Source organism: Protobothrops mucrosquamatus, unplaced genomic scaffold (genome assembly GCF_001527695.2).
Source record: "Protobothrops mucrosquamatus isolate PMUCROS unplaced genomic scaffold, P.Mucros_1.0 scaffold41, whole genome shotgun sequence".
Classification (NCBI taxonomy): Eukaryota; Metazoa; Chordata; class Lepidosauria; order Squamata; family Viperidae; genus Protobothrops; species Protobothrops mucrosquamatus.
Window position 1 is genome coordinate 229827 of NW_015386423.1, and position 13778 is coordinate 243604.

Sequence of the window (13778 nt, forward strand, 5' to 3'; positions counted from 1 at the left end):
GGCAGTTTATGATTGAAACTCAATAACAGGAGTCAAATATTGAAAATGAACAATGTTTTGGGGGAGTATATACATCAGGTGAGATCAGCTGCTTTAAGGGAGAGGGCCTCCAAACTTGGCAACTTAAGACTTGTGGAGTTCAACTCCCAGAGTTCTCCAGCCAGCTAGGGAATTCTGGGAGTTGAAGTNAAGTCCACAAGGCTTTAAATTGCCAAGTTTGGAGACCCCTGCTTTAAGGTATTGGAGGAAGACTTACCTTCTTATTACTTACAATATTTCTGTAGCTGCCCATCTTCTAAACTCTGGGTAGCTCCCAAACAGATGTTAAATTCATGCTCCCACCCATACTGAAGCCCCTTCCTGGAGATCAAATCTGAAGCAATGCTTGGCTCTAGCATCCAACGCTTCTGGAGCCTGAATGTTGCTAAATTGGCCTTAAATTAGTTTTGCAATCCACAGAGCAATTTGCTCAGGTTTAGCTTGGCTGCTCTCTGCAGTGAGTCGGCATCACCTCGCAGGGTCTGACCTTTCTGGAGAAAATAAGACTTTAAGTTTGGAGAGCTGGCTGCATCCCTGGAAGATATGAAATGCCCCTTGGTCAAATGACAGAGACCCCCCCTCCCAGAGGAAGCAGCAGGAGGGGGGTGCCTAGGATGAGTCATTCTGTTGCAAGATTGAAGCATGTCAAAGATATTTTTTTTATATACATTTATGGCTTGAAGCAATGCAGATTAGAAATGGGGAGGATTCTTTAGCAAGGTTTTCAGGTATTGTGGCCCCACCCTTGAAAGAAAGTTAAGGACAAATAAGAATAGCGCCAGTTTAGATAGCAATCGGTTTGAGGAGGTTACAGACCAGAGGGTAGTCTGTGAGGAAGCACAACCTTTTATTGTATTGCACTGTATTTTAATATCATGGATTAAATGAAGAGGATGATTCTGACCAGATTCACACAACCTATGTTATGTTGATCCAGTAGATCAACATCTTCTGCCCCTCGACTTAGCCCATCCAATGCAATGCAGGGTCCAGCCAAAGGCCTATGGAACTGGTCTCCCAACACTGGGCTGCACAGAGCAATCATGCAATCTCTAATTCCACCATTCAGGATAGAGTTTCGAGGCTCTGACGGCTCTTCCACTCAAGCTGAAGAAAAGGGGATCCGAAATGAAAATGAAAAGGCTGTAGCCCTCCCCAGGAACCTCTCTCCTTTTTCTGTCGATTTGACCAAGCAGTCCACAGCCAGGGAAGACATCTCCCTACCCAAACCAAAGTGGGTCTCTCCTTCGACTCCCCCACCCTGCGAAGACCCTCAGCTGCCAGGAGACCCTGTTGTGGCCTTACTCTGGACTCAGCAATCTGGTCATGAGGAAATGGCTTCTGACAGGAGAAATGTCAATGGGGAATCAGCCTGTGCTTTGAACCCTCTGAGTCCAACGCCCTGCTGGGATCCTTAGCTTGGCCTAAAAGCTGGAGAGGCTGTAATATCAATCACTTGATTAGATACGCTTGCAGTTCAGAAATAAATATAAAAGCACCCTGCTTTCCATGGCAGACATCTTTTTCTTTTCTTCTCTCTCCCCCTGTGGGGTCCGTGCTGAAAAAGATTTCTCCTGCAGCTCCCCCCTCCCCCCTCTTTTTCCACCAGATCAAAATAGCCAGCTCTTAATAAAAGCCTCTGGGCAGCCGCTTGAAACGGCCCTTGTTCCTTCTGTTTATTGGTCATTTCTGATCTTCAGCCTCCGAAACACCCACTGACATTTATTGTGCACAAACTTGGAGGAGACCATTATGGGTGGAAGTAATTCAGCCCGTTGCTTGTCGATCTTGGTTTTTGTCCTGCCTGGGTTTTCTCATCTCCTCACCTTTTCCGTTTGGGTGAGTGGAGGGGGGGAGGAGAGCCCTGCTTGGCTGGCTTGTTTTTCAGCCAACATTTGTAGAAGGTGCTTGGCTGTTCCTATGTTTCTCTTCTGAGTTTTCTCCAGAGTCCATCCATCCATCTATCTATCATCTATCTCTATTCTTCAGCAAAAGGTGGCTACGGTCCACCAACCTGGACCTATTCATTCCGGACAAGTCCACAGATTAAATAAAGCTTCCGTTTTGAAAAATCAAAAATCTGAGGCAGTTGAAACAGGTAACCACAAACATCCACGTGACCTGTGATTGAATTTCTCCTTCAAGGTGGAGCAAAGGAGGTGGGAAATGTTTTGCTCTACTCTGATTTTAACTGGCAGCTTCTCCCTCCCCATTTCAGCGCCCCCCAGCCCCTCTCGCTCTCTGCAACAGAAAGCCCAGCAGGCTGAGGTGGGGTGGCCAATTCAGCTCTTGAATGGCCTCTCCAACGTGTCCGTGTCATTTTCCCCAGCTGTGGCTTTGCTCTGCTGTGCAAACACCGTTCCAGAGATGGCTTTGGTCCCAGCTGGGCTTCTGTCCGGCCCCCACAAAAACTCTTTAAAAAGCAATTTATGGAATCGCCACTGATGAGATGGTTTATCCCCTCCCTGTGTTGACTAGGAAGAGATGGAGCTGAAAGGCAGCTGCAGCAGAGATGGTTAGGCAGAGTTTATTCAGGTGAGGGGAAAGAAATGAAGTGGGTCTCCGTATGGCACCTGCCTCCCGTTCCTTGGGAACCTCTCCCTTTCGGGTGCCCCCCTGGGTAGGAGTCAGAAAACACTGCCAGCCTCCCCTTGGCAGAATCACCCTTGGTCATTCTTGGGGTTGTTGAATGGTGAGGGCATATTTCTCCCTCCTAAGTCCTTGAAATGAGCCAGCCACCTCAGAGGCTGGGGGTTGCACTCCTCCTCCTCGGTCCTTTCTCCTCCTTGCTCCCCAAAGCTTTTCTTGGGGGCTTGTCTTGCAGATGGGCCTTGTCACAGGATCTGTCTCATGGGGAGGCTTTCCTCCCAGGGCTGCTCAGCTCTGAGGCAGACTGAGAGCTCCAGAATTCCCCACAGCGCTGAATTAATCTGCATGATTCACAGCTGATGACTCTGCCACCAGATTTAGCAGCACAGAGAACAAAACGGGGGTCTGTGAGCAGCACAGACTCACTCCCTGGCACGGATGCAGCGGGTCTTGCAGCCCTCCATGGGGCAATCTGAGCTTGAGGAGGGAGGAGGGCATTGCAAGCATCCCACTAGTTAGGGTGCCTGACTCCAAAGTATGTAATTCCACAAGTCTAACTCAGGCTGTGAACTGGGAATGGGGATTCTAAACCTCCATCCCCAATTATTCAATCCTGGTTCCCCTGCATTTGGAAAATTTCAGCTCTTTGTGCCAAATGTTTATGAATTCCAACGCAACCTTGCCAGGAGCTCGCCTGCAGTTCTTTTGAAAGCATCTGGGTTTATTTCTCCCTTTTCTTTTTTAACAATGGGCCTTGCAGAGGAAAAGTAAATTCTTTATTGCTACCCAGCCAAGCAAATAAAAGTGTGTTGTTTTTTTAAAAAAATAAATCAAAATAGAAAAAACCTATACAGTAACAAGTGGGGCCAGAAAATGCAAATTCTTTCTCCCTGCCCCCACTCCATTTTGTTTTTCAGGACCATGGATAGTAACCCAGGATTGCCTTTTGCGGCCACCAGCCACAAATTTTGCCAAATTCTTCCACTGATTTCCCATTACATCCCCATCACAAAAACCTAATGCTAGTTGTTCTTTCTATGGGCACTGCCTGACTTTGCTCCCTGATTTTTTCCCCTCTTAATCTGGACTATTTGCCATCTCACACCATGGTGTACCTGGGTTTTTTATGCCTTTGAGTTAGTGTTGACTCCTGGTGAGACCCTAGATGAGTCCTTGAAGTTTTCTGGGCAAGATTTTGCCAGTGGAGGCTCACTGTTGCCTCCTTTCTGCTCAATTCCATCCATGTAGCTTTCTTGGCAACTTTCTAGAGGAGGTTTATGATTGGCTTGCTCTGGAATGTTTTCCTGGCATCCCAATCTGAATTTTCTGGCAGGATGCCATCCCCATATTAACCTGGCATGCTGAGAGTACCAATATATTTCCCAAAGTGGTTTTCAACATCCTATAAAATCAGTTTATCTCTCTTAGACCTCAATTGCTTCTCTCTCCCCCTTTCTCTCCCTCTTTCTCTGTGTCCCCATTAATAGATCTGTAAATACATTTGGTGCATTGAGTTCCCTGAGATTTTTCCACAATTGCTCTGAAAGAATAGCTTTCAGGAAGCAGCTGTGAATGAGAGACTTGGGGTCTTCCTGGAATGAAAAGCCACAAAATTTAATCAAATGGCTAAATTGCATTTCCTCCCTTTGGAGTTTTAGATTGAAAATGCTGGCTGGCTGGCTGGCTTTTTCTTACCTTAGTTTGAGGAACAGACATGAGATGGTTTCATCAAGGCTGAGGCTGTTCTGAGAGACTAAAATCTGCCCTTCTAGCGTCCTTTGCTTTCCTGTCCATAAAATGGAAACTGTGATTTTCTTTATAGGTTCCCCATCAAGGGAGCAGAACAAAGCCTGAGTGCTTTGGTCACTCAGAGGTAGCAGCCCTGAATGCCACTCACAGCTTTAAGCCCCGGCTATTATTCCTGTAATTTGATTTGCTGGAAAAACCGCCGTGCAAAGGGCACCGTCCGGCTTTTATTCTCTGCCTGAAAGGCTTTTGGCTGTTGTGGGGCTGGTTTTATTTTGCCTCTTAAATACTCCCAGGACCCAATTTAAGCCAGCAAATGGGATGGCAGAGTTTTCCCCTGAAGATTTTCCCCTTATTTCTTGTGCAAACCATGAGTGAGTTTATTCTAAATTCAATTAGAAGAGTCTAATAAGCTGGGTGAGGAGACGGGTGAGCGGTCTCTGGTGTGCACGACGAGAGGCTGCACGCGAATCTCGAGGTTTTGCTGAAGGTCAACAGAGCTATCTCTTTCCAAAGAAGGCGGACATTAATCAAATCCTGTCACTTTTACCATTTATTACAAGATTTGCAGGGCAGACCCAGCACGGAAGAAGAGAAAAAAAAATCACAACAGAGGCAACCTTTTTAACTTCACATCAGGGGGGAATCTAAGCTGCATACACAATTCACTTCCCTTAGCATGGCATCCTCCAGATAGGCCTGTTTTTCACTCCTGTGCTTACAGGGAGTGATAGGCATTGTAGTCCAACAGCTGGGAGCTGCCAGATTAGGTTAGGAAGAGTTGTTGGCAGCTCCCTGCTCGAGTTCTCCACAGCCCCAGTTGGTTTTGTTGGTAGGTTGAATCCATAAGTGGAGTCTCCTCTTTAATGCCACTATGAGTACGCCGGTTGAATGTTGATGATTGAAATGATTCTGGGGGGGGGGGGTGTTTATTCACACTAATGCAGAATCTAATCGGGGAGCAGCAAGTATGGCAACTTTAGGACTTGTGGATTTCAACTCCCAGCTATGGCTGGCTCAGGAATTCTGGGAGTTGAAGTCCACAGGTCATAAAAAAGGTCATATTTGCCCACCCTTGGTCTGGCTTGAGTCCAGCTATTATTATTATTTTTTAAAAAGGAAATTTGGATTTGACTTAACTACGACAAACCTTTTGCCAGCGGCCATCACATCTGCAACTGGAACAGAGTCTGGTTCAAGAAGACCCATCCTTCTTCTAAGGCTGGCCGAGGAATTCTGGGAGTTGAAGTCCGTAAGTCTTTAAAGTTGTCAAATTTGGAGACCCCTGTTTGAAGGAGAACCAATGGACTCCTTTGGGGGTTTAGCATTTGAAAGCAGTCACCTCCTGTAATGGGTGCAAATTTTAAAAAGAGAGGTGGCGATGCTGAAACAAAATCAACAGAAAAAATCAAAATCAAAATTGCTCTCCTCAAATCAGAACCTTTAGGTCACCAGGGGTGAATTTAGAAACTAACACCTTAAATCTAAAAGCACCAAAATTGCCCCAGATATCTTAATTTATTGATGGACATTTCCTAATTAAATGGGACATTAATTTGGAAGCAAATAAAATATTCCACTTTATTTTTGATTTATTGACCATGGAGACAGATACAAAGCCCATCGTTCCCTGCAAGGCTGGAGAGTTTATTTCTCTCCCAATGGGTGCCAGTTTTAAAAAGTTTCTCCAAGATGAATGATGCACAATTTTCCCAAGTAAAAAGGATTGTTGTGAGCTCCTTCTCACGCTGTCCAGAGACTTTCCTAGAGCGTCACAAGGCAAGATAGTCCTTCATCCATGCATTCAGAAGAAGCTCTTGCAAAATATGGTTCTGTTTGATCGTTTCATCTTGAAGATGAGAGGCTGCCTGTTAAGGCAATTTGTGTGTGTCATGCTAATTATATCTCTTATTCATATAACGGGAAGCTCATTTTAATAATAGCTCAAACTGTACATTTTGCGTCAGAATTCCCGAAAAAGCTTTCTCACAAAGATTCTTTTTCTCAGATGGGTAGGTTTTTGCAAAAGCTCCCTTTAAATCATCATCATCATCATCATCATCATCATCATCATCATCATCATCATCATCATCATCATCATCATCATCATCATCATCCCTTTCTTGCTCTTGACTCCCTTTTCTTCACCTCGCTGTGAATTTCTTTCTGCAATATGGCTAGGCTTGCCACTGTGATCCTGACTTTGCTTGAAACCAAGTGCAAAACTGGATTATTTTCACCATGAGACAGACAAAACCTCCTACGGCACCCAGAGTTTTTTTTCTGCATAAAAACGCACTTTGCATGCTTTGCAGGCATAAAGTCTTGCAGCTTGGTACCATAAGCAAGATGGAAGAGCTTTCTACCTTTTCAATTAAGCAAATTTGCCTGAAGATGAAAAGCAGCACTCAACTGGAAAAGACAGCATTTTCCCTTTGGCGAGGGAACAAAAATAAGTTGCTTTTTTTCCCCCCTTCCCAGTTATGCCTGGAAGAGAGACTTTACCCATCACGGCTTCTGAAGGAATGAGAGCTCCAGACTGGTAGCTTAATTCTGATTTGATTTTATAGAATTGGAGATTAGAATTTTATGAAGAGATGGGAATCTTTTAGATTTTGCTTTACATTAATTTGGAAGGTGTTCTTCTCAGACCTCTCAAACCATGCTGACATTTTAATACACTTAGAAAGGCCATTGAGATAACTCCAGCATTCTATTCTGGCTATCCTGATATACCCATTTGTGCTCACAGATCATCTGTTCCAATGAAATGGATGATGACGCAGCAAAGTCCGTCCTTTGACCAACATTTTGATCTTCAAAGAAGGAAAGAAAGAAGGGGGGAGGCACAGAAGTTGGACTACAGAAACACTCCGTCTGTGGGGACTTAGATTTGCTCATTACTAATGTGCAACAGTTGAAGTTAAATAAAAGGTAATAAAAGGCTTGGTGTATCAGATAAATAGACCATCTTGTGCAGCATTCTTGATCCTTGCAGTGGGCAGCAAAGCACCTCTGTGAAGGGCATGATCAGGGCACGGAGATAAAGACTTCCCCCCTCCCCCCATCATTCCCTGCCCTGAATGGTAAATCTGGAGTCATTTATCTCTCTCATTCTGCCTGGCCTGCTTTGAAAGGCATCCGAGGGGCTGCCCTCCCAACCAGTAGGGTCTGCTCCAGTACAGATGGAGAAGGCTCCACTCCAAATTCCTACCTTGTTCTGGAGAAACCCACAGTCCCATTCCAGTAAAAGGTGCCCCTCCCCCTATGCTGGTGGGCTTTGGAAAGTCACCTGGCCTGCCCTGGGCTCTCAAAAAGAGAGATCCTGAAGGGTCTTCCTCTGTTTCCCTCTTTTGGCCAAACCCAGGGGATGATTTGCACCAATTGTCCCTTAAATTGTGGGGGCTTTTCCTGTTCAAGAAGTCCATAAAACTGAAACCTGCAAGTCCCTCAAAGGCATCCGCTTGTGTTGGGGCGAGACGAAGTACGTTTCTGGTGTGGCAAAACAAAAAGGTAGGGCCTTGGAGCCTTCAAAGCAGGCTGAACTGCATCTCCTTCTCTTTCTGGCTCAGGGTTTGTTGTTCAGCCTCTGCTCCGGTGGTCCCAGCCAGCCTCCCCGCTTTGTGGTTGGCCTGCTGGCCGATGGGGCCAACCTTCCTGGAGCTGTCATTGCCAGAGGCTGTGTGAAAGCTACGCTGCCGCTGAAGTTCCTCCTCGCTATACTTGCAAAGCTTCTTGAAGGCCAGACGGAACTTCTGGGACATGAGGTTGTAGATGATGGGGTTGATGGCACTGTTGGTGTAGATGCAGATCCTGCAGAAGAGGACAAACCAGCGGTCCAGGTAGGGGTGCTCCACGAAGGAGTTCACCAAAACCAGAGTCCTGTAGGGCATCCAGAGTAGGGCGAAGAGGGCCACCACCACAGCCAACATCTTGGTGACCTGGAGGAGAAAGGAGGAGCTCAGAGGGCTTCAGAGGAGATGAGACAGCCTTGTAAGGCTAGCCACAAGGCCGGGGAAGGTGGCATGTCAAGCTTTGAAATTTAAGACCAATGCAATGGGGCCTATGGTCACAGCACATGGTAGCATCTGTCCAGCGATAGCTAATCCCAGAGTGCTAAGCAGACCTGAGTAGAAATTGGCTAATATTTCAACTTAGTTGTACTCAAGAGGAACGAAAGATGCTTTATGTTTGCATGGACATCTACAAATGGTGAGGGTGAAAGGACCCCCTGCATGGAGGAGGACCCTCTCAAGTGCTACCTCTTGTTATAGTTGCAACAGTGGTTCTCAACCTTGGCAACTTTAAGATGTGTGGACTTCAATTCCCAGAATTCCCCGGCCAGCCAGGGGATTAGGGAATTCTGAGAGTTGAAATCCACACATCTTAAAATTGTCAAGATTGAGAAACACTGGCTTATGAGGTCAAAAATCACAAACCTTCCAGAGTGGTTGCAGTGTTTTTTCCCCCTCTGCCCCAAATGGACTCTGGAAACTCAGCCAGGTCTGCCCACCTGTTTCCTGGAAGAGACCGGCACTCTGGTTCTTGAACTGCCAGCTCTGCTCGGGCCAACCTCGGTGCCGTTTTTCTCCTGGTTGCTTCGTTCTCGCCAGCATTCACTGAGGCCAGCAGGGTGGTGCAGGGCATGACTCTGGAGGAGGACTTTTCCAATGAGGCCATAGAGCACAGTGGTGAGCAGCAGAGGTGTGATGAAGAAGAGGGCGAAGTCCAGCAGGTAGATGGGCAGGTAAAGGTTGCGGGAGACCTTATAGCCACACTCCAGCTGCTGGCTGTTGTTAGCAGCCACATCCACCAGGAAGAACCAGAGCATGCAGTACACCGAAATGAGGATCCAAACAAATGCCATGATGCGCTTGGCCCGAGACACGGTGCACATTGTCTGTGCCTTCATTGGGTGGCAGATGGCAATATATCTGGGAAAGAGAGGAAGGAGAGAGAGGGATGTAAGAGAGCATGTGATCTGAAAGGCAACATGGGAGAAAGAGTCACCTCCATCTAGCAAGGACTTTTAAGCTGGTTCCTTTGTCTGGGTCACTTCCTGCCTTGTGCAGAAGGGGCCACTGAGTGGCATCTCATGAAGGATACCATCTCTTGTGTAGCCCTTTGCACAAACACATTTGGGGAGTATCATTCATAATGTAGAAGAGAGTATCTACCTGGCCCTCAGAAGGTCCCTTGTTCAATATGCAGCATTTCCAGTTAGAAGGATCAGATACTGAAATCTACCCTTACCTTTCCACAGTGAAAGCTGTAATAGACCAGGAGGATGCATTAATGCCCAGGTACTGAAAGTAGGTAATGCCAAGGCACCCAGCAAAGCCATAGATCCATGTTCCTGCCAGGCTGTCAGAGATGTTGGGCAGGCCAGCAGCCACTAGAACGATCAGATCAGCCACAGCCAAACTAACCAAGTAGCAGTTGGTCGGAGTCCTCATGTCACGGGTGGTCAGAACGACGGTGACCACCATGGCATTGCCAATAATGCCAATTCCACATATGGCAAGCACCAGGAAGACTGAGATGGTCTTGTATTCAAAGATGCTGAATGGGAGACCGCCAATCCCCAAGGAGATGTTGGTGGGGGTGTCTACTTTGCTGCTGCTGATGTTCTCCATGGCCAAAGTTAGAGCAAGACACTGCCTGGGGTGGTTAAAAAAAAACAAAGTTTCATGAAACAAGGGGTCCCCTCTCCCATCAAGACCATCAGAGGTCTCCATTGGCCAAACAGGGAAGTCCTGGGGACGTGTCAAGCAGATGTGAAGCAGAGGAGCACCCAAGTACGATGTCCCTTGCATGTACTAGTCTCTGCCTATCCTCAGTCACAACTGGTTTCAGAAGGCTCTCAAACACCAGCCACACATTAAAACAAAAATGGTAAAAAGAAACCCCACCTAAAACAGAGGTGAGAAACGTGTAGTTCTCCCAATGGTGCCAATCATCCATTCCTGACATGCTTCCCTTTTGGCTCTAGGAACATCTGGGGGCCACAGGTCCCACTCACTCTCTGCCCCCTTTGTCCTTCCAGGTCTTCTTCCAGGTTCCCAGGAATTTATTTCTATGGGGGAAGGAAAGCTTGCCTCGGAGGCACCCCCATCCACATTCCTGAGCCTTTTCTTTCTTTCTTTCCTTTTTTTCTGCTTTTTCTTTTTTTGAAGTACATTCAAGCATTTAAAGTAATTGGCTAATGATTGGATTAATCCATATAAAGTGAGATAATTGACCAATTTGGAAGCATTCAATCACTGACAGCTCTTATTGGACACCCTCCTTCCTTGCTTTGTGTGTATGTGTGTGTGTCAAAGAGTGGGTATGTAAGAGAAATGTGAAGGGGGGGAGGTCTGCTGTCTTTTGATCTTAAACCTCATTTTAATGCTATCTTTCAGCACTCTCAACTCAATGTGCAAAACCCTACAAAAACTTCAGGCAGCTGGAGAAGCAAAGATGGCCTTCCACTGACTGGCTGGTCATGTCAGGAAAGCAGGGAGAGCAGCTTCCAGCCCTGAGAGTAGCTATTTCTTTGGGGCTCCTATTGGAATATTTTATTCTACTTCACAGTTATTTTTGCTTGGTTTAGATTTTACCCTACAGTCAAGGACTGTACCTTCCAGGGATACTTTGAACTGAACTAAATTGAACTGAACTGAATTAAATTGAATTGAATACTTTATTTGGCCAAGTGGGACTAGATACACAAGGTATTTGTCTCCAGTACAGATGTACTCAATGTCCATGCAAAGCAACAGAGACAATAATAACAACAACTGGAGCACCACTTGAGCACCGTCGGCTGTGACAAATTCGCCATCATTTCAATTGCAAAAGGCAGCTTTACTCAGAACGGCTTCCATCCTCCGATGAGATCTGTGACACCATCAAACGTCCACATCTGCCTATCCCAGGTCCTTGGAAAGGACTCAGTAGGTAGACAAAAATGTCAAACCCAGACTGAACATCTGGCTGACTTGCCACAAATCATCATCATCCCAATAAAAAAGGGAAGCAAAGAAGATAAGGGGGAGAAATGATAATACTACAGCCACACCATACGGGTTAATAATCATAGACCTTAGGCAGAACTGTGAGAATTAGGGGTTCAGCAGAATGAAGGCATGAGGGGAAAATCTGTCCCTGTGTCTAATTGGGGCAAGGTTCTGGAAGTGCTATCAAGGAAGAGCGAGCATGGACCTCATTTCACGTTAGACGACTTTCCAGTCATAAATCCAGCTGCTGTTTGCAGAAGCAGATGGAGACACTCACAACAACTGCCAAACATTTTAGCCCCGTGAAGCCTATTTGGCAAACCTGCCCCAAAGCTCTGCTCTCCCTAAAGCTCGTTTTCTGTTCCCCCACTTTTTTTCTGAAGGGAGGGGAGAGCACAACAGCCTAGCTGTCCCAAGCCTTTATGTCGTGACTACACTTCCCATCCCCTACCCTCCGTTCTCCCAGTTGAGGAGGATGGCAATTGTGGTCTGCGATGTTTAGCAGGCGACTGATGGAGAAAGTATGGCTAATAAATAGAGCCTGCAAAATTGCTGGGCTTGGTTTAAAATAAAAAAGTGAAACTTTATTCAGCCAGCCTTGCTAAGAAGGCAGCAGATCATCCAGTATCTGAAAAGGGAGCTTTTGGAGGAGAGACGGATCCCACAAGGATTCCAAGTGGCCGAAGCTCACCATTTTCTCCAAGCTACTCTGCCCAAAAGATGGCTTACTTGAATGCCCTGCTTTGGGATCTGGTTGATCCCCTCCCATCTCTTTGCTTCCCCTCCTCAACAAGGACCAGGAATTCCCCCCTGCCTTTTTCACCCTGACCTGACCCAGGAATCTGCTGCATCTTGAGAAAAATCGGTCATGGACTTTGTAGTCTTTTGAGGCAGGCAGATGAAAAGCGCACACTCTCCGCAAAGGGATGCCTTCCTATCCTCCTTTGCAATCACACACACATATAAACACAAAACACACACAGACACCTACCTTGTGCCACCAGCAAACTTTTCCTGCAGAACTCGTCTTTTTCATGCACCCCCTTCTGAGCCTTCTCGACCATGCAGAGGAGGCAAGGATGTCTTCCCCCTCCCCTCCCCTCCCCCCCCACCTCAAGCCCACTTTGGTGGAGAAGCAGCAGCTCCCAGAAAGATGCCTCTTAACAGCAGCTGCCTCCAGCTCCTCTGTGCCGCTTGGGGAGGGGGGTTTCTGCTCAGGGATGCGATGTGGGGGGGGGGGACTGCCCATCAGCTGATCCAGCTCCCTCCACAGACTAACCTGTAAGCGGAGAGACCCTCTCACTGCCTGCGAAAATCAACACAGAGTCACACAACTTGCAGAGAAGCGCAATCAGACAGTGGGCAGCAAATCAAAGCAATGCCAGTGTTTTGCTGCTGGGTTTGTGTGGCCACATTGCCTGATTAGACAGAGGGTGTTTTAGGGGCTGCCAGGGACTGACGGCACAAGGGAGAAATGCTTGGATTTTGATCCATCCTTAAATGCAGAATTTTGTGTAGGCTGATGAATTTTGCAAACTGACAAAAAAGGGCCCCGTTTCCTTCCATGGTGAGATTTGTGGGATTCATGCTTAGGGAGCTCCCCCACCTTCCTCCCCAGGACATAAAAATCTGCAAACTGGAGCCAAGCGCAGAGAACGTCAGTGGGGTGCCCTCCTTTCATTAAGCCATGATGTGGTTTGCTGTCTGTTTGGCTTGGTAACCCTAATTCTGCATCCTGTTTTTTATCTGCTTTGACGCGTCTGATTGTAGCCATCCTGGCCTTTTAATGATGGCATATGGCTTTATGGATTACTGCCTTGTCGTAGCGAAGGGGCTTGCGTAACTCAATGAAGCTATGAGCTATGCCGTGCAGGGCCACCCAAGACGGACAGGTCATAGCAGAAAGTTCTGACAAAATGTGATCCACTGGAGAAGGAAATGGCAAACCACTCCAGTATCTTTGCCATGAAAACCCCATGGACAGTACTAAAAGGCAAAAAGATATGACGCTGGAAGATGAGCCCCTCAGGTCGGAAGGTGTCCAATATGCTACTGGGGAAGAGCAGAGGGCTAGTACTAGTAGCGCCAGAAAGAATGAAGCGACTGGGCCAAAGCTGAAAGGATGCTCAGCTGTGGATATATCTGGTGGTGAAAGGAAAGTCCGATGCTGTAAAGATCTTTTCTCCATAGGGACCTGGAATGTGAGATCCATGAATCAAGGCAAGCTAGACGTAGTCAAACAAGAGATGACAAGACTGAACATCGACATCTTAGGAATCAGCGAACTAAAATGGACAGGAATGGGTGAATTTAACTCAGATGACCATCAGGTATACTACTGCGGGCAAGAATCCCTCAGAAGAAATGGAGTAGCCTTCATAGTCAATAAAAGAATAGGAAAAG

At 46.7% G+C, this 13778-nt stretch overlaps 1 protein-coding gene across 1 annotated transcript; it reads right to left on the reverse strand.

Annotated features, from left to right (window-relative positions):
- Positions 1 to 7904: 7904 nt before the first annotated feature.
- On the reverse strand, positions 7905 to 10010 carry LOC107283476 (thyrotropin-releasing hormone receptor-like). The gene is made up of 3 exons (XM_015811395.1): positions 9628 to 10010; positions 8888 to 9308; positions 7905 to 8315 (listed from the first exon to the last, which is right to left on the reverse strand). Exons 1-3 carry the CDS (start codon positions 10008 to 10010, stop codon positions 7905 to 7907), a joined length of 1215 nt encoding a protein of 404 aa, XP_015666881.1.
- Between the last annotated feature and the right edge of the window lie 3768 nt (positions 10011 to 13778).

Excerpts from the sequence above, each read along its gene's own strand:
- LOC107283476 (XM_015811395.1), bottom strand. The coding sequence starts at position 10,010 with ATGGAGAACATCAGCAGCAGCAAAGTAGACACCCCCACCAACATCTCC. Across the intron at positions 9,309-9,627 it reads ACAGCTTTCACTGTGGAAAG|ATATATTGCCATCTGCCACC; the intron begins GTAAGGGTAGAT and ends TCTCTTTCCCAG. Across the intron at positions 8,316-8,887 it reads CGGTCTCTTCCAGGAAACAG|GTCACCAAGATGTTGGCTGT; the intron begins GTGGGCAGACCT and ends TTTCTCCTCCAG.